The sequence below is a fragment of the Mytilus galloprovincialis genome, chromosome 1, assembly GCF_965363235.1.
Source record: "Mytilus galloprovincialis chromosome 1, xbMytGall1.hap1.1, whole genome shotgun sequence".
In the NCBI taxonomy this organism is placed as follows: Eukaryota; Metazoa; Mollusca; class Bivalvia; order Mytilida; family Mytilidae; genus Mytilus; species Mytilus galloprovincialis.
Genome location: NC_134838.1, coordinates 125443453 through 125470869, shown reverse-complemented (window position 1 = coordinate 125470869; position 27417 = coordinate 125443453). Strand labels below are relative to the sequence as shown.

At 34.0% G+C, this 27417-nt stretch overlaps 1 protein-coding gene across 4 annotated transcripts in view; it reads left to right on the top strand.

Annotated features, from left to right (window-relative positions):
- LOC143057551 (protein HGV2-like) overlaps positions 1-26704 on the top strand; it is a 32979-nt gene extending 6275 nt beyond the window's left edge. For 2 of the 4 annotated variants that reach the window (XM_076230888.1, XM_076230872.1), the window contains 12 exons: positions 9772-9920; positions 10812-10894; positions 12073-12146; positions 12702-12792; positions 17041-17138; positions 17656-17715; positions 19406-19476; positions 19917-19988; positions 20283-20330; positions 24222-24257; positions 25582-25680; positions 26337-26704. In XM_076230888.1, coding sequence (XP_076087003.1) covers positions 9772-9920; positions 10812-10894; positions 12073-12146; positions 12702-12792; positions 17041-17138; positions 17656-17715; positions 19406-19476; positions 19917-19988; positions 20283-20330; positions 24222-24257; positions 25582-25680; positions 26337-26396 — 941 coding nt within the window. In that variant the 3' untranslated portion in view covers positions 26397-26704. The remainder of the gene's footprint in view (positions 1-9771; positions 9921-10811; positions 10895-12072; positions 12147-12701; positions 12793-17040; positions 17139-17655; positions 17716-19405; positions 19477-19916; positions 19989-20282; positions 20331-24221; positions 24258-25581; positions 25681-26336) is intronic. The other 2 variants (XM_076230866.1, XM_076230881.1) reach the window with 2 other exon arrangements.
- The last annotated feature ends 713 nt before the right edge of the window (positions 26705-27417 follow it).

The following is a 27417-nucleotide window of genomic DNA, read 5'->3' as shown; positions in this document are numbered from 1 at the left end:
GTCTCCATAAAATGAAACAAATATATATATGCAACTATATAAAAGAAAGCGTACAGAAAAAATAAAAAAAAGTCTTGAAAACAAAAGGGTGGGTGCTTTTATGATTCTTCTGATAGATGCAAATATAATTAATGTCAAACATGAACATAACCAAAAATGAGAAGTTGTTTAATGGCTCTATTGAGGGTATTGGGACAGAAGTATGTATATGTTTGCTGATTTTTTGAACTCAATATACTGTCATAAATCTAACAAGTTTGTGCTTGCGTCATTTTGTTACACAGTTATGTTTTTGTACCAATGTGTTCCACGATTCTTGCTTTTTGGGTATAATTTTTATCAATAAAAAAATCAATGGTTTTCTAATTGCAGAAATTTGTGTCATGCCGCAAATTTCCATCTTGGACACAGCGTATTACTTGTAACCCGATTATTTCATGCCCTTCTCTAAATCAATCTCTATTCTCTATAGACGATTTTGTCATCATAGAGCCTGCAGAATCTTTTTTAATTACTCGAAGAAATTACGAAAACCGAAATTTGAAACAGGAAGTTTGGAAGGGAACAAAATTTTTGACGGTTACCGGAAACAGATGAACAAAATCCGTAAATCGTATTTTTTTTCAAAATAAAAATCGGGGCGAGACGATTTCAGAGGGGCGGGTGTGGATGAAATCTATCAATTAATTTTAATTGGCCTCATTGGGTTCCAATCTGCCTAAGAATCAGACAGGTGTCAAATCATTACAAACCAAAAAACACTTTAGTTTACACTAAGTTAAGTTCAAAATGCATAATGGTGCACAAAACCGAACACTTGTCTCCTTTACCTGTCCTTGTATTTCAAGATATAATTTTTTAGAAATGAACAATTAAATGGAGTGAACTCCATAATTTGCTATGATTCTAACCAAAAGTTATCTATAGAATTTCCATTTAACAGACACAGAAACAAAGACCAATTATTTCTATCTCTGGATGGAGTGACGTCAAAAATATTTAAAAATTTGAGCAAAACAAAGATTTTCAGATGAATTGGTTCAAAAGCTTTTATATCATTAATTAAGATGATGGCAAATACAGAATTAGGGACATACAAAAAATTGCAGGAAACTGTTTTCTCGAATTCTTACATGATTTATCACATCTCTGCAACATTGATAGTTGACCAATGTGTGGTTCGTTTTGATTTCAGTTCTTCATTGGTCAAAATTCTATTATGACATTTTTTTTTATGTTTTCATCTGAATTTCCTTTTTAGCTCACCTGTCCCGAAGGGACAAGTGAGCTTATGCCATCACTTGGCGTCCGTCGTCGTCCATCGTCTGTCGTCCGTCGTCCGTCGTCTGTCGTCGTAAACTATTTCAAGAATCTTCTCCTCTGAAACTACTGGGCCAAATACTTTCAAACTTTAACTGAATGTTCCTTAGGGTATCTAATTTATAAATTGTATCCGAAGTTTTGATCTATCAACAAACATGGTCGCCATTGCTAAAAATAGAACATAGGGGTCAAATGCAGTTTTTGGCTTATAACTCAAAAACCAAAGCATTTAGAGCAAATCTGACATGGGGTAATATTGTTTATCAGGTCAAGATCTATCTGCCCTGAAATTTTCAGATGAATCAGACAACCCGTTGTTGGGTTGCTGCCCCTGAATTGGTAATTTTAAGGAAATTTTGCTGTTTTTGGTTATTATCTTGAATATTATTATAGATAGAGATAAACTGTAAACAGGAATAATGTTCAGCAAAGTAAGATTTACAAATAAGTCAACATGACGGAAATGGTCAGTTGACCCTTTTAGGAGTTATTGCCCTTTATAGTCAATTTTTAACCATTTTTCGTAAATCTTAGTAATCTTTTACAAAAATCTTCTCCTCTGAAACTACTGGGCCAAATACTTCCAAACTTTAATTGAATGTTCCTTAGGGTATCTAGTTTGTAAATTGTATCCGAAGTTATGATCTATCAACAAACATGGTCGCCATTGCTAAAAATAGAACATAGGGGTCAAATGCAGTTTTTGGCTTATAACTCAAAAACCAAAGCATTTAGAGCAAATCTGACATGGGGTAATATTGTTTATCAGGTCAAGATCTATCTACCCTGAAATTTTCAGATGAATCAGACAACCTGTTGCATTGTGTTGTTGGGTTGCTGCCCCTGAATTGGTAATTTTATGGAAATTTTGCTGTTTTTGGTTATTATCTTGAATATTATTATAGATAGAGATAAACTGTAAACAGGAATAATGTTCAGCAAAGTAAGATTTACAAATAAGTCAACATGACGGAAATGGTCAGTTGACCCCTTTAGGAGTTATTGCCCTTTATAGTCAATTTTTAACCATTTTTCGTAAATCTTAGTAATCTTTTACAAAAATCTTCTCCTCTGAAACTACTGGGCCAAATACTTCCAAACTTTAACTGAATGTTCCTTAGGATATCTAGTTTGTAAATTGTATCCGAAGTTATGATCTATCAACAAACATGGTCGCCATTGCTAAAAATAGAACATAGGGGTCAAATGCAGTTTTTGGCTTATAACTCAAAAACCAAAGCATTTAGAGCAAATCTGACGTTGGGTAATATTGTTTATCAGGTCAATTTCTATCTGCCCTGAAATTTTCAGATGAATCAGACAACCTGTTGTTGGGTTGCTGCCCCTGAATTGATAATTTTAAGGAAATTTTGCTGTTTTTGTTTATTATCTTGAATATAATTATAGATAGAAATAAACTGTAAACAGCAATAATGTTCAGCAAAGTAAGATCTTCAATTAAGTCAATTTGACCAAAATTGTCAATTGACCCCTTAAGGAGTTATTGCCCTTTAAAGACTTTTTTCACAATTTGTTCATCATGTTGACTTACTTTAAAAAATCTTCTCCTTTGAAACTGCTGTATCAATTTCAGCCAAACTTAGGCTAAATGAGTTTCAGAGTATCTAGTATAAATTTTATATTTTATTTCCTTGTATGTCAAGAAACATAGCTCCTATGGCTAAAATAGAACATAGGAGAAAATGATTATTTTTTTTGGCTTTTGAAGAAAATAGGACGATCCAAAAAACATTTAAATAAATTGAAAAGCCAAAATAATCATTGATGAGAGATTTAACCAAAAGAATTAAGGTGAGCGATTCAGGCTCTTGAGAGCCTCTTGTTTGAAGTCATGTTTAAAGGGGACCATGCCTGATGGTGTCACATAGAAAGAACACATCATTTTGTAGATCTTTCGAAAAGTGTGTGTTACAGATTACACCACAAAATTTTGTGCTATACAATGTTTATCCACTCTCCAGTTTAAATATTTGAATTTGAAACGCTTAGTAAACAGACTTAACATGAAGAGTATTCCCTTTTTGACATTATCATACACTCCTGTAATTAGTTTGTATATTGCTCATAGAAAAAAGTGTTGCCCTAATCATTAAGATTTTTTTTTTCATGTCTGGCTTTGAAAAACGAAGTCATTTAATTCAAACCCAGGTTGCAATACACATTTTCATTTCCTTCACTGCTTCTTTTTTTGTAATTTAATGTAAAATAAACCAATGAAACAAGGAAATATTTTTATTTTGTTTCTTCATCTGATAAGCATGCACTTGAGTTTACTATCATGTCCAAGATTCTTGTTTCAGTACTTCCTAACATGTTGTCCAAGATTCTTGTTTCAGTACTTCCTAACATGTTGTCCAAGATTCTTGTTTCAGTACTTCCTAACATGTTGTCCAAGATTCTTGTTTCAGTACTTCCATCTTTCAGGTTATGAACATGATTACTGCTATATATAGAAATAAAAGTAACCTAAACAAGTATTTCTTTCCATTATTATACTAAAAATAAAATTGTGAATGTCCATTTAAAAATTTTAATAGCTATAGAAGACAACCAAGGTTAAATGATTAGGGGAAATTCGGGATAATTCGATCACGCTGGCAATTTCGATCACATCGTTTAACCCTTTTTAGTACATTTGTCCCCATCACTGTTATAAAGCCAATACACTATGTCGCATTGCGGCATTTCTCTCGACCAGCTGCATGGGGTGTCACATGATAGCAATCTGTTTCGCGTCGTTTGATTGGCCGAAGAGTACCGTTATCCGCCACACCCACAATTCTGCGGGAATTTTGAAAACTTTATTTGATTTCACTATACGGTTCTTTAGCTATACAAAAGTAAGTAAACATATAATTTTAGTGTTAAAACCTTTCATTCTTGAAATTATAATATTAAAGAATAGAAAAACATCTTGTATGCATTTAAAAGTCTATTACTGTCATTGTTTTAAGACTTTTAAAACGATCGAAATTACCCGCAACATAATTTCTCATTGTCGGCAAATTTCGATCACATCCTTTTATATGTTATTCAAATCATTTAGGATTTACAAATGGATATTCATAATGCTGATAACGATTTCTGATGATTTTTCTTTGAAAATAAAATTGCCGATATTATACCACAATCATCTTTGAATAGAATAATTATCAATCATTGCAGTGGCGGATTCAGAAAGGGGGTTGCCGGGGTAGGAACCCCCCTTTTTCTTTGGAACATTTTGTAGATTTCGGCAAAACTGCACAAAAAAAATGTCTCCATTCTTCCTGCACCCTGAGTGGACCCTCCCCTTTTTCTTAAATTTCTGAATCCGCCCGCCAATGTAACGAGAGTAACAAAATACCCCTACTGTGAACAACAAGTGAAATGTCGAAATGTGAAGTTCTGACAAGATAAAATAAATATTAGCAAAGTTATTTGCCTAGACTACTCCTGACTTGGTACAAACAGAGACAAATTTATGTCTCTAGTAGAAAACATTATAAAACAATACAAAGACAATAGTAAATGTTGTTGACATTAAAATAATAAGTTCCTATATTTGGAGACAAAACCATAAACATTTACCTATGACCTAAAACGTGATAGTATAATGTAAAATTACTTATTTTTTTCACAAGATTGCCGTTTTCCTACTCTGCACGGTGGGTGTGTCGTTGTTCGAATTCTTCTTTTCTGATTCTGGAATTTGTTCTTGAAAGATTACAATAATTTGCGAAAACATGCCATATATCCGAAAACGTTAACTTGTATACTCATTCAATGCGACATTTGGCCAAATTCATATATATTAAATATATTTTTGCAGCATGAAATATCTCATTATACCCAATCTATTGGCCGTCGGCATGCACCACTGGGGACATCGACATCTGGAAGTTGGGCTGGGGTATAGGGTTAAACGGGAACCAGAGAATCCAAAGGATCCTAATGCAGTGGCCATACTATACGACGGGGAAAGAAAGGCCTACCTCAAGAAAAATCACTCTTTTGTGATAACAAGAATTTTAAAAATGAACATATCAAACGTAATTAGACTAAAACCAAAAGAAGACGCACTGGTCAAGAACAAACATGTGGGACCTCAGCAGCTATGTACAATTGGATTAAAAGTAAATGAAGAAATAAACTTGAAATCAGCAACAGACCTTTTAAAGTTACATGGTTTCCAGTTTGAAATCAAAGACGCTAAAATTAAGTGACTTATCTGAAACGAAAAATAAAAAAAATATATAACAATTTCATTGTTTAGTCAATAGACCTACAAAATACTCAAATACTAATCAGAGCTAAATCTTTTAGTTGCAGTTTTGAAAATAAACTTCTATTGCTTTCCTCAGATGAAGCGCGATATACATAACAAGAAGCTCCAAGGTGAATGAATCGCTCACCTGGGCATGTGTGAATGAACATGCTGCAAATATCGGTTTCCCATTGCAAACTAAAATTTATTTATAAAGATTTAATAAACTTCCAACTTTCTTAAGCTCCCAGTTCTAAGGTCTCTGCATGGCTTTATGGTTTTGTCTCTAAATGCATTTCATCTCTATGTAGTCAATTATCTTGTAAATATTGTGTTTTAATGAATTTTCAGCAATGCCAAAGAAACGGAAGCAAAGTGTTTATAGGACATATACCGATGAAAATTTCATCAAGGCAATAGATGGCATCAAGAGTGGGCGAGTATCACAGAGAAAGGCGGCATCTCTCTATTCAATACCCCAAGCCACGTTAAGCGACCACATGCGGGGTCGAGTTAAAGATAACACACCTGTCGGACGCAAGCCAGTAATACCCATAGAAATAGAGAAACAAATCGTAAAAAAATGTGCCCAGGCTGCCGAAATGGGATTGGGCATGAATAAGGCCCAAGTAATGGAAAAGGTGGGGCACTTAGCCAAAGAGCTTAATCTTGATAAAAACTTCAAGAACAATACACCAGGCAAAGACTGGTGGTATGGGTTTAAGGGCAGAAATCCCACTGTTACACTTAGATCTCCGGAAAAATTGACAAGCATCAGAGCAAGAGCGCTCAACTCCGTAAAAGTAGGGGAGTATTTTCTGGATTTAAAGAAAGAGATGAATAGGTTAGGGTTGAATGATAAACCAGAACTAGTTTGGAATATGGACGAGAAAGGTGTCCCACTTGAACACACCCCAAGCAAAGTAGTCGCTGCCAAATCGTCTAGGACCATACCTGGAAGGGTTTCAAATACACGTGAAAGAAACACAATATTCGGGTGTATCAATGCCCGAGGTGACAGAATGCCCCCACTTATAATCGTGAAAGGAAAAACACAAAAAGCAGTTATGAGCTACAACACCGCAGACGGGCCAGTAGGTGCAACATGGACTTACCAAGCCAAAGCATGGACGGAAGATGTCCTAGGGATTGAATGGTTCACCAACATATTTTTGAAGAAATGCGGAAATCAGCGGCCGCAACTTCTGATACTGGACGGTCACCATTCACACGAAGTGCTTGGGCTAATAGAAAAAGCTAGGGAAAATAATATAACACTATTAACTCTACCGCCACACACAACACATTATCTCTGTCCCTTGGATCGAACTGTCTTCGGTCCTCTAAGTAAAAATTATGATAGGATCTGCTCAGAATATTGCCAAAATCCTGGCAATCTTGTTAACAAAATTACTTGGCCAGGTCTGTTCAGGAGGGCATTCGAAACAGCATTCAAACCAGAGAACACAATATCAGGATTCAGATCATGCGGAATATTCCCTTGGAACCCCTTAAACATTCCATCTGCTGCCTTTGCTCCTGCCTCTGCCTTTGATACCAACAAGCCTGACACAAATGAACATCCGTTACAATGGGTGATCCGTAAGTACTTCGAAACCGAGTCTAGAGTAGAAGAAGTCACCGTAGTGAGGACAAAACCATCAGCCGGCCCCGAAGCTAGATGTATCACTACTGAAATTACTGACACCGTCCCGTTAAATGAAATTCAGGTACAGTCATACGAACAGAATGTCATCGATGTTCCAGGAAGTCCAGAAGATCCGCATTTTATGCACACTCTCTCTGCAGATGTTCTTCTACCAATTGTTGATAGTGAGACCAGAGAGGCAGTTGAATCCCTCATTTCCCTCGATAGCAGTTTCAGTGAAACTATTTATGAAGTCGACTCGGTGTTTCAACCACTATCAGAGACCCTATCTACACCTTGTTCGTCAACTACTGTTGATTGGAATGCATCCGTAAATGCTATCTTTAGCGTTGATCCACCGCCGCAGAAAAAGGCTCGAATAAACAAAACGTCTGTGACAGGACACAGAATATTGACATCTGATGAAGTAATAGAGAGCAAGCGAAAGATCGAGGATATGAAACTGAAAAAAGAGCAAGCAAAGGAAAAGAGGCTAAAGATTAGAGAAATGATAAATGCTAAGAAACAAATAGAAAAGGAAATAAAAGCTGTGAGATCGGAAATTGATATAAATGTATAAAATTTAAATCAAAAATGGTTGGTGCCTTAAAGTTCCTGGTTACTAGTACTTGTCTTACTTACTGTACTCACTATAATAAATAATTACTTACTTACTTACGAAGTTTTGGGGTCTAAAGGTTTTAACCTATCTGTCTACATTGTATGCCTGTCTGTCTGTCAGCAATATGTTGTCCACCATTCCCCTTTCAAGACTTGCAGGTCTAATTTCCAATGAGACAACTCTTTACAAGAGACCAAATGCACAGAAATTAACAACTATAGGTCACCGTACGGCCTTCAACAATGAGCAAAGCCCATACCAATTTCTGGAAGACCTCGTATAGATAGAAAACAAATTATTCAACCCTCATCTTTGCCAGCCAAAGTTACGATCACTTTATTATTCTCTACACGGATCCTAACTTTTGGCTAGAGAAGATGTTTTTAAAATTTTAAATCATTGATGAACCGATAACTGTTTCTGCCTTGATGAAAAATTAGACACACTGCCGGGGTTTCTCAGGAACTGGTTGGACGTAAAAGTTAACTTTACAAAATCATTGGTCACACGAAAGTTCAAATAAGCAAACCAAAAAAAAAAAAAAAGCAAAAACACACACGCACACAAACTGACTGTCGTAACACCAGATAACCTGTTTCTTCTTAACACTGAACAGGGAATATTTATTGCTTGCTACATGTGTACATAAATTGAGTCAAGGGTACGCTAAAACAATCGCAGTGAGTACGGCGTACGTTTTAATTGTTTTATTAAGTCCCGCAAAACGTTTTAGCATAGAACATATATTTTTTTCTGCGTACGATAGTACATGTACATGTACCGTGTACGCTCTAAAAACAACCCTGAATCCTGCGTACGAAAAGAGGGGTTATATACCCATATACATGTACGTGTTTCCTGAATAAAACAGCGATGAGAACATTCAACAGATTTAATCAAATTAGGCACGCATGTTTAAAAATTCAACATAATATTGAAAAAAAAACATGGCAAGAATTATGTTTAATAAAAACTGGCATTGTCAAGACTGTCATCCTATTTGGATCTAATTGCCATGATTGATGTCCTGTAAAGATCGTCAATTGCTCACAAGTATGGTAAAATGAGGTTTTCCAAAAGGCAAGAACATGCAGACTGTGTGATCGAAATTGCCCGAATGTGTGACCGAAATTGACCGATCATGATCGAATTTAGCCGAAGTTAGATCTCGGCATCTATTGCTCTTTTGCCGTTACTACTTGGTAAATGAAGGTAAAACGCAGAGAAGTATGCATGTAAAGTAAAGCGTCTTTCCGACGCAATTTGAATTTTATAATTCAACATGTCAACTCTACGGAAGCCATCTCTAAAAACGCACAATTGATTATTGATCGAAATAACCCGAATTTCCCCTACAACTTGAATCAAGGTAAAATGAATGTTTTTGACTTGAAGAGCAGAAATGGTCTATAATAGTCTGCATATTTTATAAGAATATTTTGAATAAAAAGTGTTAAGATATTTATGTTGATATAAACTATTTGAAATCTGAAAAGCAAGCAAATTGTAGAGTGTCAAGTTTGATGTGAGAAGTTATTACTGTATGTTATCAGTTGGTGTTCTACATCTGTTGCTGGACAATTCTTCACGAAAAGGGAGACACTGTTAAAAAAATGTAATTGTATCAAGGAGCCAAAAAATAAATAGTTTATATGTTAACAAGAGAAGTTCCTAAGATCATAGTTAAAAAAATCACCAGGAGTTTATGACACACCTTTGAAAGTTCAATATGACAAATAAGACTAGAATAACATCATGAAACTAGACTGAAATGGATAAGCAAGTCTCTGTCTATTAAAATAATATTATTAATATACTATTTGCAGGGACTACTATGATACCAAGTGTTTTGGTTATCAAATGTGTTCTTTAATTCTACTTATGTAATATGAGAAATATTTTTATTTTCAGAAGGTGAGGAACAGGAAGGAGATACTGCAGAAGAGGGTGACTCTGCGGCAGAGGGAGACACAGCAGAGGAGGGTGACACTGCGGAAGAAGGAGAGGAAGAGGCTGCTGAAGGAGAAGACACTGCTGAGGAAGGGGAGAAGAGTAAAGAGGTAGGTTACACTATGAAAATGTAGGTACAATGCAAAAACCATATGTAAATGGAGGGTGATCAGGGTTGCTATAATAATAAATACATGGTAAACACTTGAAAGGAAGAAAGGTGGAAGATGCCAAAGTGAAAGTCGACTTCATTTGTAGAAAACGAACTGACCATGCCATAGCAAAAAGAAACTACAAAAACCGTAAAACACACAACATAGAAAATACTTTGGCGACATAATCTAACATAAACCATGTGATCTTGGGTGCTTCTTAAAGCTAAGCTCCTGCTCAACATGTTGCATCTGTTGTCTTGCTGGTGTAAGTATTTACATATTGGGTACTAATGTGGATTCTTTTATTTTCGTGGATATTTGGTTTTCCAAACGTCTGCATATAACCTTATAGAAAATTGTAATTCGTTTAACACTTAATATCGTGGTTCAGCTTTACCCACAAAAATTAGTGTCCAAATAATAATTAATCCAAAGTATAGGAAGTAAACCAAATTGTCCATATTCGAAAATTGAATTCAATGGATTTTGTAGAATTAACTTCTAGGACATCTATTCTTCCTCCTTTAATTATAAAATTATTATTTTTTTCGAAATTCATTGTTGATATCTGGTATAAAGATTTTAAGAGATTTTCCAAAATGTTTCTTACTGGTTGTGATGTGGGAGTTGGATGACACTTAATTGTGGGGGGTTGCATTTTTATGAAATTTTTTAAATAAGCCCCCGATCCCGACAACAATGTCTTTCTGGAACAGCCCTAATTTGCCTGTTCCAATTTACTGATATGTTAGTGGAATCAAAACATATCATTGTCGTATTAATAAATTGATATCAGTGTTGCTTAATCAAAATCCTTAAATTGATTGAATTCATTCCTTACTTAAGGAGAAAGAAGAGGACCCTGATGATGTGTCTAACCTACAGCTGGCGTGGGAAATGTTAGAATTGGCTAAAGTTATATATCTCAAGTAAGATATCACATATTTGTATAATGAAGGACTGTAGTATCAGTTTTGGAATGGCTTAAAATTGATTTGCTTTAAAACCCTCTCAATAATACAGATTATCGTTGAAACAGACTAAAATGTAAATTCTTAAGAGTTTGTCTCGTCTTGACAGAGTCAAAAAGCTAGACAGGTATGCTGTTTTCGGCGTCTGCGATGGCGTCAACAATGTATTAGTTTGTGATTCGGTCTAGTTTATGGTGAACGGCAAGTGGTAGGTCAATCATATTTGGTATGCAGTTGTATAAGCATTGGCACATCTCATTACCATGGAGATTATTTGGCCCTGCCCCCTCAGTCATGGTCTATTGACTTCGAAACTTTTGCTTATTTTACATGTATTAGTTTGTGATTAGGTCAGTTCCTCAGTCACAGTCTAATGACTTTGAAACTTATCTTAGTTTACATGTATTAGTTTGTGATTAGATCACTTTAAGATGAACTGCTTATGTTAAGTCAATGATATTTGGTATGTAAATTTATTGGCATTTGCAAGCATTGTTTCCATGGAGATTATATAGCCCCACCCCCTCTTCATGGTTCATTGACATTGAAACTTTTACTTAGTTTACAAGTTGATGTTTGTATTTAGATTTGGGAACAACTTATAATAAGTCAATGGTATTTTGTATGCAGTTGTATTAGCATTGGCACATTTCATTTACATTGAGATTGTTTAGCCATGTAACTCAGTCATGGTTCATTGACTTTGAATATTTGCAATAACTTGTGTAAAATGTTAGAGTATTGCTATTTGGATTTCAACATTTGCATAATCAAAATTACAAAAAGGCGAGACATATCTCTGTGATAACAGTTTATTATCCTACTTTACCAACTGCTCAACTGGCAATACATGTATGCTAATTAGGGAACTGCATTGACATTGTTAACCCAAATTGGTATTTGGAGAGGGTGAATAGTTATAAATCCAGTATTTGTTAACATACAAAGACATAATTTTTCCAAATAACATTGTTTTTATGTTGAGGACATATCCAACAAGTAATTTCAGCTATAATATGTTTTCTCTAAATTTTTAATCTTGCATTTCAAAAATACATAAGTTTCTATCTTTATCGGATTGGGATAAATAACTTGTTTAAACAGAATATTTATGTTTTATGTTTTTCTATTTACAGAGAAGAAGATAAGGAAGCCAAATTAAAAGCAGCAGATTCTTACCTGAAACTTGGTGAAGTTAGCTTAGAAACTGGTAAATAGTATAGACTTACTTTGTTTAAATAAGGAATTTGTGTTTGTTTGATCATTATTTGTATATAAAAAAAATCATTAGAATCTAGGAAACATTGTAGAACCATGAATTTTTGTAGCAGTCTTCACTTTCCAGAAAGGATGACCATCATTTCAAAAAAGAAGTTATTCCTTAAAGTATTTACTTGGTATAAATTTTTATTCTGGCAGTCTAATTTTCCCAGTAACTTTCATAGGGATTCATAAAGTCAACAGAAAGTGTAATCGAACATCAATAACCAGTTTTAAATCTATCAAGTGAGGTTCAGCAACAAAATTTTGGTTATTGGAGAATATTGCACTAGCAACTTGTTAAAAAAAGATATTCATGGTGATAGTGATTGTAAGCCTTTATGTTCAAAACAATTAAAAGCCAAACCAATTAACCCTATATGAAATGAATAAACTGAAAAACAATGCATTTGAATAGTGAGTGATTGATCAATCTGACTTTATAAAGGATATACTATTAAGTCATGGGTAAAATGTTTGAACAATAGATTTTGTTTCATTTCAGAACAATATGAACAATCAATATCAGATTTTAATGAATGCTTAAAAATACAGAAGACAGTATTGGAACCTCAGGACCGATCATTAGCAGAAACGTATCCTTAATACTTATTTTATACACACATCTAGTTCTTTCACATGTTTTATTCATATATTCTTTTAAGTTGCAGATTTGCAGTTACCTTCTTTCTAGAATTTTTTTATGCCCCACCTACGATAGATAGTAGAGGGGCATTATGTTTTCTGGTCTGCGTCCGTCTGTTCGTCCTGCTTCAGGTTAAAGTTTTTGGTCAAGGTAGTTTTTGAAGTTCAAGTCCAATCAACTTGAAACTTAGTACCCACGTTCCATATGGTATGATCTTTCTAATTTTAATGCCAAATTAGATTTTTTATCCAATTTCACGGTCCATTGAACATGGAAAATGATAGTGCGAGTGGGGCATCTGTGTACTTTGGACACATTCTTGTTTTATTTAACTTCTTTATTAACCTCCCCAAGTCTCTCACGGATTCTTTATTTTGACCCCTGAAAGCTTTCATTTATTCATAGAAAATAATATTGATAAAAATCTGCATGAAAATGTTGTAAGGGACAACATCAAAAGTTCAATGAAGGATAAAAAACTTAATTCACATAGTTTTTTCACTGACCCCCACCCCCCTCTTAACTTAATTTGGAAAAAATTGATTGACCCATATATATGACAGAGATGCAACTTATCGTCGGACCCGTCGGACCTAAGGGGCAGAATTTATGCAGGTCCGGCAAAACTCGTAGCTGTGCAGGACCTGATGGCCGGCAATATTTAAGTCCGCTTGGGTCCGCCAAAACTGAAATCCCCGTCGGCCCCGGCAGAGTATTTTGTTTATAAAATTGCGATCATCTTTAATAAAAGTAAATGTCCTGTTCCCCCGCATTTTCTAACTCCGGGAACCAGTATTTCCGCCCAGTAATAGTCTTTCGTACCTTGTCCATCTCGCCCCGAACAATTCTCCGTATTTCCGTCATGTTTTTTGTTTTAGAAATTCGCTCTCTAGGAAGGAGGTCTATTAAGCATAGTTGATAAGTTCAGGAAATATGTCATGGCCGATAAAATTTGTAAGTGGGTCGAAAATATGGGTCTGGCAGAAATTTGATGGGTCTGGCAAAACTTGGTACCCTGTAGGCCCCATTGTCTGACAGGAAAAAAAAACTGTTTGCATCTCTGATATGTAAAAATCAATGTCGGATAACCACATCTTGCAGCAGTTCAACCCCCCAACCCAAACTATTTGAGTTAAGTTTTTTTTATCTTACATTAGTCTTTTGATGTCGTCCCTAAATATGCAGTAGAAGATTTGACAAAAAGGGCTAAGGGCTGTTCCAGAAAATACTATTTTTTTACCCCCACCACCCATAGAAATCAATTAAATTTTTAAACCACCACCAATAGAATTTAGATTATGTCAAGACCAACAACCTATGGAATCTTAAAAAAATCATTGAAACCCACCACCCATAGATTTTTTTTTCTGTCAGTTTAGAAAAATATCGGAATGATGCTATTTTCCATAGATTATTAAAGGTTTTTCACAATGTTTTGGCTATCAGCATGAGAAAATGTGCAGTCCTAGTGGTCGGGTTGTCAGTTTCAGCACTTGGATGTGTTACGTGTCCCTTGTCTACACGCATTCATATTCATATTTCAACTTAAAATTCCAGAAATGTATCCAACCAAAATGAACCGAACCGCAACCCTTGTATAGAAAATCAAACCAAACTGTTAGGTAGGCGTATTGTTACAGCCCTAGCTAGCGACAAGTTACCAAAACAAATTCAACATGCATGCAGTAATTGACAATTGGCAAATCACCTTTGAGATCAGTTTTACAAATCACAATTCAGGGTAGGGCTAAACCATTTGTCACAACAGTCCTGTAGGCCTTGGCAGCGTATGTTTTGCTAGCCTTTCATCCATTTGTTCTTTGAATCCGTTTCAACAAAGTCAAAAGATTTAATGAACCTAACAGATTAAACCACAAAGTATTGTTAGCTTTGTACCCCCAAAATTATCATGCAATTCAAGTTCTACATTTTCTTTAATTGGGGGAGACAGGATTTAACATTTCATATTTTGGAAACAGGGATTGCAGGTTTCTTTTTGGAATTCAGTTTTTTTTTTTACCTCTCCCCTTCCCTTAGTTAAACGTCCAGATCAAAACATTGAACTATGCACTTTTCCTGGATCAAACATGAGGTTAGTCTTTGAAAAATATTTGTCTAGTATAAGGCTAACCTCTACAAATACTAGACCACTTATCTTTTCTGGTTTTACTTTTTTGTGGCATAGCCATCGTTAGTTGATCGATCGTTCCAAGCTGTTTATACATACATGTCAACCTCTGACAATGGGAAATCATGTCATGACATGACATGATATGTCAAAAAGCGTGTGAAAACGCGTGACGTAGATGCGGACTTGTTAATATGAATGTGGTAATGTTCATAATTTCATACAAATTTGTGAATACAAAAAAACAATATATATTCTACTTTGAACTTTTATTGTATTAAACAGTGGTCTGTTATGTTGCTTTTAAAGCACCACCACTAGGCACATATTCAAAACAACTGCCAGTTTCAATTTTAGTTACATTTATTTGATAACAGCACACAATACAAATGTAACATAGTCAAGTTCGGATCAGAATTCAGTGTTAATTTCTTTATAATTGAAAAGGCTCTCTCACAGTAGGAATTGATATTTGACTGAATTAGCTTCATCAAGATTTGAAAGAATGTCATAATGTTGGTTTTTTTTGGCAATGTAAAATGTCATCTATAGATTATCTCTGCCATTGCTCCCATTGCTATTGCCTGGTTAAAACTGGGTAGTTCATCAGAAGAAAGCTGGTACTATCAGAGCTGATGCAACAGTTCTGTGGTATTTTTATCCCCATGGCCTGTAGAAATCTGTTGCCGTGTTGGCTAGATTTAAAACTGAAATTGAAAAAGAAAAATGTTTTATAAATTTGATTTCTATTAGATAAACATGTAAATGTTTATTCAAATAGCTACATTGTATTTCTCCTCTCACATGTATTGTTTTTTTATCATTGCAACATAGAATGCACAAATTATGCGTTACTTGTCACTCGATCATTTAAACTCGAACTCCAAAATAAAATTTATAAATCTTGAATCTTGCCGTACACGTCGTTTTGGCTTAACAATTGGCACTTTAGGCGACGGTACAGGTCCTGAAAAGTGACCTCTTTCTGTGCACATTTCCCCTATAAAGTGAATTTGAAAGAAAGTCACAAAATCGTTAAAACTAATCACAAACTACTTACCTTTTACTGTTTGTCCATATAGAAAAATAAACAATACGGCAGCCAAACAATTGCTTCGAATTTTTCGGTATTTATCGCCGAATAAGGATAAAACCTGAGAATAGCGATATCACTAACGACCAAAAAATGAAAAGAAAGAAAAAGCGTGTAATTGCGTGTAAAGTGGTGAAAAGCATGTACACGCCATGTGACAAAATCCTCGCGTGTAAACCGTTGAAAAAGCGTGTATTACACGCGAATATCATATGTCACTTGACATGTATGGTTTATACCATGTGCTAATATTTCAGATTTCAACGAAACGAAATAACCGTAAAAAAGTTTATATGTTTAAGTGTTTATTGTCATAAATAGACAAGATGTAACAATATATTACATTTAAAATAATAATGTATCAATCTGCGCGTATCTAATAAATAAACTGACTAGTAAAACCGGGAAAACCGTTTGATTCGCTTCGTTTAAAAGACAAATATATTCCGTAATATATATTTACCGCAAAGGGAAATAACTCCAACTGTCTTTACTTTTTTAGATAGGGTTGCATGGTACCAGTTAAGGAAACAGTAAATAATAGGAAAACTGCCGTTTTTCGTTACAACTATCTAGTAACGCTTCGTGTCAAATGTGCACCGGAAATATGCACACACAACGGAATAACCCACCACCCATATATTATCAATTTTCTCCTAAATACCCACTACCTATAAATATAAAATTATCCTCAAGGGTACCACCAACGTAAATATTTTCTTCCCTCACACGACCACCCATGGAAAAAAAGATCATTTGTCGTCCCCGGGGGGACATAGTATTTTCTGGAACAGCCCTAACTACATGTTTACCTTAAAAAAAAAAAAGAGTAATTTAAAAAAAAATAACTGAAGTACAATGTATGCCAGACAACTGAGCATCATGTAAAGCTGTGTTCTCTCTGTCGAGTATTCAGACTCCTGTGAGCTAAAAGTTCTTCTGGATGTATTTACATATTGATTTCCTTAACAATTTAGATATTACCAATTAGGATTAGCATACTGTTTTCACAAACTTTACGATGAATCAATAGACAGTTACAGAGCAGCAATCAAAGTTTTAGAAGATAGGATAGGTAAGTCCTTTCTCCAAGTAAGTATATAATGCATGGTAGTTGTTGCATACCTAAATTTAAATGGCTAAATAAATTAAACATTTCTAAAATTTCAAATTTGAAAATTGCTTCTACCTCAATTTTCATGTTGCTTTTTTATAAGTACTGTGCTTTTAGATAACTATGGTCACTTCATCCTTTACTGGTCACACCAAAAACAATGATTTTATAAACTAAGCATCTTTAAGATTTAAAAATGGATTTATCTAGCATGGTATTGTGATATTTACATGTTAAAAAAAGGGAGAAAAAATTTCTAATCAATTCATTGTTATAAAAAAAAAATATAGATGTTATTTAATCGGACACTATTTGACTAATGTACAGTGGCAAAATAATGTGAATACAAATCTGGTTAAGTTCCAGTATGTTGCATGTTCAACATCAATCAACTTATTGTGTTATTGTGTGTAAACTTTAATGCATTATGGTAAACCCTCATTATTCAAATTGATGTTTTAACTTTATCTCATTTTAGCAAAATTAACAGACATTGTAAAAGGTGGTAAGGACGAAAAAGAAACTGCAGAATCAAAAGGTATTGCTTGGAAAAAGAAAATTAAAATAAACAGTATTAGTTGCAGTGGTAAATTGTCCTAATACGAGAATTTATCGGGTCAATAAAATTCATATTGGGTGAGGCAAAGCCAAACCGGATATGAATTTTATTGACCCGATAAATTCTGTATTAGGACAATTGAACACTGTGTAACGAATTTATCCTGATTTTGTTATATCGCATATTATTATATTCAAATTCTATATTGGAACAAAATCAACCAAATATATTTTAGATATTTAATCTAAAACTGAAAAATTAAAAATATTAGGACTTATTTATAAAGCAACTCAAATTTTATTTTTTTATTATGTCAATTGTATAAGGGAGATAATTCCAGTTGACGTATTAAATAAGGGAGATAATTCCAATTGAAGTAATAAAAAATTGTACTGAAATTTATTAGGACAATATCATCCAAGCCAATTTGCGAGACATTACTTTAAATCAGGATAAAAATATAAATTAGGAAGATAAAACCTCAATATTAACTATTTTCTCAGCATAAAATTGGCACTGTTGACATGCTGACAATAGCACGATTATTAGTTGTAAAGAAAATTACCTCTGAAGTAGATTTTTGTATAGTATTGAATTTTGATATTTCTACACCTCTAACATGTCTGAAGTATAAGATTAAGTGGAATATGTCTATGACCAAGCATTTTATAAAGAGTTAGAAATAAATCTTGTTGGTGATCATAAATATTTCCCTAAACATGATCCTAAGCTTATAGCAGACTACGCGAATGAATTTTATTTTTACAGGACATTCGGTCTGGTAAGCATCCTAGCTTTACCAGACCGAATGAAATTTTACCAGACCAAATTTTTTTTACATCTAATTGTATATCATCCAACAAAAAACAACAAACATATGACTTTGTTGTGCCCTACTCCTCCCCAAAAAGCACAAATTAAAACAAAATGATGTAACAAGAGGGGATATTGTTATGAAAGTTGTGCACAATTGCTTGAATGCATTTCAGTGAAGAGTAATGTCCCATTTTATTGGATTTTGACAATGTTTGTGAACTAAACATAATTTAGAGTTTCTGTATAAAATATTATTTCCTGTTTCTTCTTTCTTTTTCATATATCTTTTGGTTTTCAATTCTTGTGGTTATATTTCATAGCTAAATTTTGTGATCTGCTTGGATTTTTATTCATTTATTGTATTTAAATCGGCAAACCCGGAATTATCCTTATCCGTTCCCAGAATCTGATCCGGTTTTATTTACATTTCCGGTTGTGCCAATGATGGCATCCATTGTTGTTTTTGACAGTCAGATATGTTTTTACCCGGATTTACACATTACTGGTTGGCGATGTTCGGCATAAAGCTAGCGGTTGAACAAAATAAACATCGCTGTGATGAATAATAAACATGAAAATGAATTTGAGATCGTTTGGCAATTTTGCTAGAATGTTAGAAAAATCCATGAAAAAAAAACACCGGACATTCGGACCGGAATTCAACAAATCTTTACCAGACCGATCCATTATTCACCGGATTTGTCCGACGGTCCGACGTATTTCGTGTAGTCTGTTATAGTTTGTCGTTGGGCACCTTTATAAGCTGTGAAAGATTGTCATGCAGTAAGTTTTGTATTCTAGTAATTGTGAATTATTGGTGATGTCTCTAGCAGTATCTTTTGTCTATTTGTAGATGATCCTAAAAAATCAGCAGAAAATGAAATCAAAGAAATCAATGAATTGCTTCCTGACATGAGGCAAAAGGTGAGCAGCTTATCAAAATACTGTAATGGCTTTTACTTTCAATATCATCTAAAATAGTGAAAAGGAGCCTTTTATTGACGCAGTTTACGTGTTACTTCAGCCAACTAGTATCTTGTCCTTTAAATACAAGGGAGGGAGGGGGAAGGCTCAAATCAGACTAAGCTTTCTTGGTTTTCTATAAATCAAACATTTCATGATGGCATGGTGAATATCAAGTTCAGGGTTGTTGATCAAGTGGACAGTTATTCCAATGATATTGGTAACCCATAATGTTTTGCATAATAGATAGTTAAATTGTTTTGACAATGATCATTGTACTGTTTTAAGTGGCATTAAGGTTAGACTGGGTTTTTTTTTTTAAGTGAAATGTTTGTCATTCTCTCAAGCTTCATTTATTTTGAAGAAAACAACCATCCATTCATAACTTTTCTTGTTAATAGATTGAAGATTCAGAAGAAGAAAAGAAGAATTATGAACAGTTAAAAGCAATGGCAAAGGAAGCTTGTGGATTTGTAAGTATTATTTATTAATGGATTTCTTTCACAGGAAACATGAAAGTGATACTTCAGCAAACTTAACAATTTACAGAAATTCAACATAAACATTTTCAAATATGTCTGCAATATCTTGTTTATTTTTGCTGCAATTACTGTTCTTGCTGTGGCATAAAAATGTCTCGAAGTTTTATTGGTAGGTTCTAGGTTAAAGCATTAGTTCTGAGCAATGACATTACTTTTGTTATGTATTTTCCAATGAACATGAAACTTAATTTGAGAGAGAATTTTAACTGCTACATTATTTTACAGGGATCATCATCAGAAACTAAAGAATCAGAAACTAAAACAGACAGCAAGGTATGTGTGTTCAGTACACTGACATATTGAATTAATCAATCTGTAATGATAAAAACAGGAATTCATTCTTGAGGATTCTATATCATGTTTTCTACCACATTGGAAAATTCAAAATAACGAGGTGATATCTTGAAATGTAGTTACCTATTTGTATAACATTTTCTGACAAACTAATCCTCCTTGATACCTTTGATCTTGCTTTGTATTCTGTAGTTTCTATCTTCCATTGTCTTTTACTTTCCTTTTTTGGTTCAGTGACTGCTAAACAGACAGTTTGTTTTTAATTCAAAATTTATTTATTTTTTATGTTGTGTGCAATAGAACAGCTTTTTTGTGACAAAAATGTCGGTTATTGATTTGGGGATGTACGGCGGGCAGCAATCAAATGTTGTCCGTGCATTAACTCATGAACCGTTCAACCACAGCTTTTAAAATTTTAATATGTTGTTACTGATGACTAATTGGAGGTCAAGTTCAATAATGACGATTTTGACTTTTAGCGTTCAGGAGTTATGGTTCTTGAAAGATTGAAAAATGGTGTTTCCAGTCGTGTCCGTGCATTTACGCATGAACTGTTTTACCAAAGCTTCCCAAATTTTAATATGTTGTTACTGATGACAAAATAGAGGTCAAGTTCAATAATGACTATTTTACTTTTACCGTTCAGGAGTTATGGTTCTTGAAAGATTGAAAAATGGCGTTTCCAGTTGTGTCCGTGCATTTTCTCATGAACCATTCAACCAAAGCTTTTGAAATTTTTATATGTTGTTACTGATGGCAAATTAGAGGTCAAGTTCAATAATGACGATTTAGACTTTTACCGTTCAGGAGTAAAGGTTATGGTTCTTGAAAGATTGTGAAATGGCGTTTCCATTCACGTTGTTGCATTTACTCATGAACCATTCAATCTAAGCTTTTCAAATTTTAAGATGTTGATACTGATGACAAAATGGAGGTCAAATTTGATATTGACGATTTTCACTTTCACCATTCATCAGTAATGGTTCTTGTGATATTGCCAGGACACAAATAAATATTAATAAATCCGGTTTGCTGTCGTTGTGACAGCCTCTTGTTTACCGTTATTTTTATACGACCGCAAAAATTTTCTCCGGATAATAACTTTAGTATAAGTGAATAGAAATCAATAAAATTTTAACACAATGTTTATAACCACAAAAGGAAGCTTGGGATTGATTTTGGGGGTTATGGTCCCTAAGGTTTAGGAATAAGGGCCCAAAAGGGGCCCAAAAGTAGCATTTATCTAGTGTCAGGACAACTTTAGTATACTGTAAACCGGCAAATTTTCGCGTCGTGTTTATTTCGCGATTTACTTACACGATCCTAATTCGCGCCGTTTTGAATTCGCGATTTCCCAGTGGCCTAGATAAATATTTTGATAAATGATTTAGAACGTGAACAGCTTTACATTTATCTTAAATCAAATGATAAAATCAATCAAAAATCTTTTGTTTTCGGTTCATTAATGTTAAAGTAGATTAAAAGTTTGGCATGTTTCAATGCTCGTAAAAACACATACACAATAATAGAAAAGTAAACCTAATTAGGAATAAATTAAAATAAAAAGCTGTCAGGATTAATGCTAATTAATCGATCTTTTGATCTGATCAATCTTTGTAGTAGATTCAAAGAGGTGATACCTTTATTACTGATTGACAGGTGTCATTAACATAATTTTAATGAGTGTTGTTTACATAACAATATCCGTAATGTGTTCGCTTCAGTGAAATAACCGATATGAGTTAAAGGCATAACTTTTAACATTCCTTTTCATTAAGAGATACAGTTATCATTTATTTTTGTCGTCTTTGAAATCAGTGTTATACAGTAGTCCTATAGATATTCTATTCATATACATAGATATAAGAAGATGTGGTATGAGTGCCAATGAGGCAACTCTCCATCCAAGTCACAATATGTAAAAGTAGATGTAATTAGAAGAGTTTTTCCTTGATATTTTCGCGGTCGTTTTACTTTCGCGTTTCACTTCTTACCGCGAAAATAGCGAAATTAAAACTACCGCGAAAATTTCCCTGTTTACAGTAAGTAAATAGAAATCAATAAAAAATTTAACACACTGTATATAACCACAAAAGGAAGCTTGGGATTGATTTTGGGGGTTATGGTCCCTAAGGTTTAGGAATAAGGGCCCAAAAGGGGCCCAAAACAAGCATTTATCTAGTGTCAGGACAACTTAAGTATAAGTACATAGAAATCAATAAAAATTTTAACACACTGTATATAACCACAAAAGGAAGCTTGGGATTGATTTTGGGGGTTATGGTCCCTAAGGTTTAGGATTAAGGGGCCCAAAACAAGCATTTATCTAGTGTCAGGACAACTTTAGTATAAGTAAATAGAAATCAATAAAAAATTTAACACTGTTTATTACCACAAAAGGAAGCTTGGGATTGATTTCGGGGGTTATGGTCCCTAAGGTTTAGGAATAAGGGGCCCAAAACAAGCATTCATTTAGTGTCAGGACAATAAGTTGTGTATAAGTATTTCAATCGATCTGAAATTGTACCACAATGTATAATACCATAAGTAGAAGGTTGGGATATATTTTATGGGTTATCGGGCAAACAGTCTAGGAATAAAGGGCATAAAAGGGGCCAAAAACAAGCATTTTGGTAATTTCAAGACAATAAATTGGAATTATCTTTCTTTGTTCAGAATGGTTGTTGAATCACCTAAAACCAATACTTTATGAAATGTTCTTTGAAAATTGGAGTCATCTTTCTTTGTCCAGAATAGTAGTTGAATCTACTTAAGTCAATGCTATATACAATGCAATATTCACTTTACTACCAACTGATAAATTAAAGCAATCTTTACCATTCAGTGATTACAAGCACTTTGATTACCATTCTAGGGTTATGCCCCTTTACAAGTGGAAAAATTGAAGAATTTTTTAGTTTCTGTTCTCTTAACTTAAGTTTGTGTTAACTAACTTGAATGAAATGTGTATATAATGCTTATTGCCTCTAAACTCAGTTTAAGTTCAATTTTTGGCAGCTTCACTTTTACAGTTCTAAAGTTATGTCCCTTTATAACAGTATATGCTAGCAGGGGCATCGTCTGTGTCCCTTTGGACACATTCCCCATTTATTTTTTTAGAAGTTACTATTAATTAATATTAATTTTAACCTTGACTGTATGACATTTTATATTTGAATATTTTACGATGTATTTAAATGAGTAGTTATTGTTGCAAACTCCAGAAGTATTTGAATTAAGATCATTTTTGGAATAAGGGAAAGGGGGAGATGAAAAAAAAGGGGGGGGGGGGGGTTCAATTTTTCTCATTTCAGATTTCAGAAATATATTTTTTTTAATTTTTTGTTGTTGATAGGATTAATATTCAACAGCATAGTGAATTGCAAAAAGCAAAAAAAAGTATTTTAAGTTCATAAGACCAAATTCATTCTATGTCAGAAACCTATGCTGTGTCAACTATTCAATCACAATTCAAATCCAGAGCTGTATCCAGCTTTAATGTTGTGTCCATACTTGCCCCAACCGTTCAGTGTTTGACCTCTGGGGTCGTATAAAGCTGTGCCCTGCGGAGTATCTGGTTTCATGATCCATTGTTGATGTTTAGAATTCATTGGTTGGCTTATTCTTTCCATATTATAAGAAACTATCAATTTAATTTGGTATATGGAATGATTACATGATATACCTGTCAGTCGATATCCCACCTTGACATCATTTCAAGTTTTTAGATATAATTAACAATGTAATAAATTTATTTAGTAATTTAAATAACAATCTTATGATCTGTATTTGCTACATCCTACTTTCAATATTATGTGATTTTATTATTGTACAAGTAACTAAATGGGTAATATACTTTTTTTTTTACAGCCAGCAAGTAATATCGGCCATTTGATTAGAAGAAAGGTGAGTCCTTTACTTTAGAACATTTCACTATAAGGCTTTAACTCAACCCATTAACCCCCAATCCCGCCTGTAGGCGTGATGGCGAAAACCATTCTTTGATGGCCCGTATGACCCTCCGTTCCTTTTTTGAACTGCCCAACCTGAACTGTCATGATAGCAGGGACTTCAACCAAGCAGTTCATGGTACACAAACTCTTCTTAGACGTCTGTTTATGAAAATATGGCACTTTGAAAGCCATTTAAGAGTTCAAAATCGGAAAAACGTGAAAAGTAGCCAAAATCAGGTGGGGTGGGAATCTTTTGATGGCCTCTACGTATCTGGTAGTCATCGTAGGTATAAACTATTATCGTAAATTCATGTATAGATGGTATAGAAACAAAGAGGTATAATATGGCCAATAGGAAACTAGTCTGTAAATCTAGGTCACTGTTTTGTCAAAAATCCGTAAAAACAGACATTTAGGCAGACCTGACTTAACAATAATAATTCGCCAGCAAGACACTTAAGTCCCATAAACTCCCAGTTAGCATGCATGGACTGCTGTATCTATAGGGTAAGACTTGAATGACAAAGAAACAGTCTGGTCAATGTTCACCTCGCAAGGTCGCTTTAAAATCGGAAAATGACCATTTTTCAGTGGGGGTGGGTTCAAACCCATGAGAAAATCTTCCACCTGCAACCCCCCCCACCAATCTCAATATATAGTTTAATAGATGAGCATCAGTTACAGCATCAAGAGTCTGCTAATTTGCATATGATTGCAAATTTTCGAAAATGCCTGATTTTCCAGAAACCTCTTGGGGGCGAATGAGTTAAGGTACTGTGTTCATAAAAATATGCTATAGGGCTATAAAAGATGTCTACAACTTTTTTCTATGCCCTTTACTGTTGCTAAGGGGGGATTAAAAGTGAGGCGAAAATACCACAGAAACGAACATTGAAACTAGCAAGTTGAAATTTAACTAACAACGTCATGTATAAAGAAAGACTAACAGACAATAGTACAACTAATGACTGAGCAACATTAAGTTATACTCTTTGTCCAGACAACAAATATTGTGTTTTCTTACTTTAATTTACCTCAGCTAAAAGTTTTGAAACTTGTACAAGATGCTTATTACCACCAACTATAGATACTCTCTGTCACTGTCACTGTTCTTGAATTATGTCCCTTAGAAAATTAAAAAATGTTGAATTTGCAAATATGTGCAGGAGGGGGGCATCTGTGTCCTTTCATTTATTTATATTTGGTCTGATTACTTAGCCTGCTTTAACTTTGTTAATTCAGTAAAATAAACAGTTTTAAATATTGTTATTTTATAGAGGAAACCGGATGAGGATGAAGAAAAAGAACAGGACACGAAGAAAACAAAGCAGGATGGAGCAGGTGATGCTACAGTTAACGGAACCAACGGAGTAATGGTAAATCATGATGGCAACTTATTCATAACTCTTGGAGCTGGCTATTGTTTTTATTAGCCATTACTTAAAAGAGTTATGAACCAATAAACAGGGTGTTTGATAATAAACTCTGAAGATGATCATGATGTTGGCCATTACTTCAGGGTTGTTTGTAGAAGTTCATAGAGTAGTACATTCATATAATCTGTAACCTAGAGTCCAATCTGCTCAGATAATGATGGATTGGTGAGGTTTTAAAACTTTAATTTATAGATGTATTCTGCACTTTTTTTAGCTCACCTGACACAAAGGGCTAAATGAGCTATTCTCAACACATCCTAGACTATTAGTTTGATTAGGTCAGTTTAAGATGAAGTGCTAATGTTGTCAATGATATTTGGTATGGAAACTATATAGCCCCACCCACTCATCATGGGTTCATTGACTTTGAAACTTTTACATAGTGTACAAGTTATTGTTTGTGTTTAGGTTTGTTTAAAGAAACGACTTATAATAAGTCTAATATTTGGAATGGAGTAGTTTCTTTCACTCCTGGCACTTGTGCCTGAATGGGACATAAATAAAATATGATGTTTGACAAAATAAATGGTACTTCATTAAAACATGATTATGTCTTGATGGGCAATATTCATTTCTTTTCTATCTGTATTTTACAGGAAGTGGACAAGAAAAAAGCTGAAGATGTACCCCCACCAAAGGAGGCAGTTGCTTCATGAACAACATCTCAGGAACAATTAAGTGCTATATCGTGATCAATCTACACAATTTTTGTAATTAATGGTCTTTATATATTTATATTTAAAAAAAATGTTAAGTACTAAAGATTACTGGTGCTAAAGTTATGAACAGTGACAATTAATGTACAATCATGTAACTTATTTTCTATTTGATTGATATCTGTTCCAATATACTAGGAGATCATCCAGTCAGTTCAAACATTCTCATGTTTCAGTACATTGTATCTGCCATGTTGTCTCTTTACTGTAGTGCTCTCATCATGATGAGATTAAACTCATAAATCATCTGTAGTCTTTATTATTATTTTATACTCCATTAGGTCCAACCTATTCATCAGCAGAAGGTTCAATCTTAACTTAAACTACATGGATTTGACTTCATAGACAACTTTCACATTCGTGCAATACCCCATCTATTTCAAGTAATTTTGCAGCAGATTTGACATGATTTATGCTGGCTGATCTAAGCATAACTAATTCATTAAAAAAAAAAAATTGTCTAGTTTTGGTTGTGTTGCATACATGAAAGGAAACAATCATTTAAAGTTGGTCAGAAACTTCCAACTTATGCAGTCCTGTGCATATATACAAAACTTTATGCTTTCTTATACATTGTATTTAGGAAAGCATTTGTTAAATGAAAGGTACATGCACTTGTTTAAATCATTAGTGCACCTTTATATGGGGACAACAATAAATATTATATTGCTATTAGGGATGTCAAAAGATCTGAAATTTAATACTCGAATACTCGGTCATGATACTCGAGTACTCGCGAGTACTCGAATGAATCTTAAACGTCTATTGAAAAGATAATATTTTAGGTTGGATGCAGTGTTTTTGTTATTACCTTCAACAAACATTCTAACGAAAGACCAACGTACTACAAACATAGCTTGATTCTCTTTTTTGTTTGGTCAATTAAACAATGAATTACAGACCGCCGTTTCTACAAATAACCTATCATAATAGCAATTATTGTTTGTGTATGTAATCATGA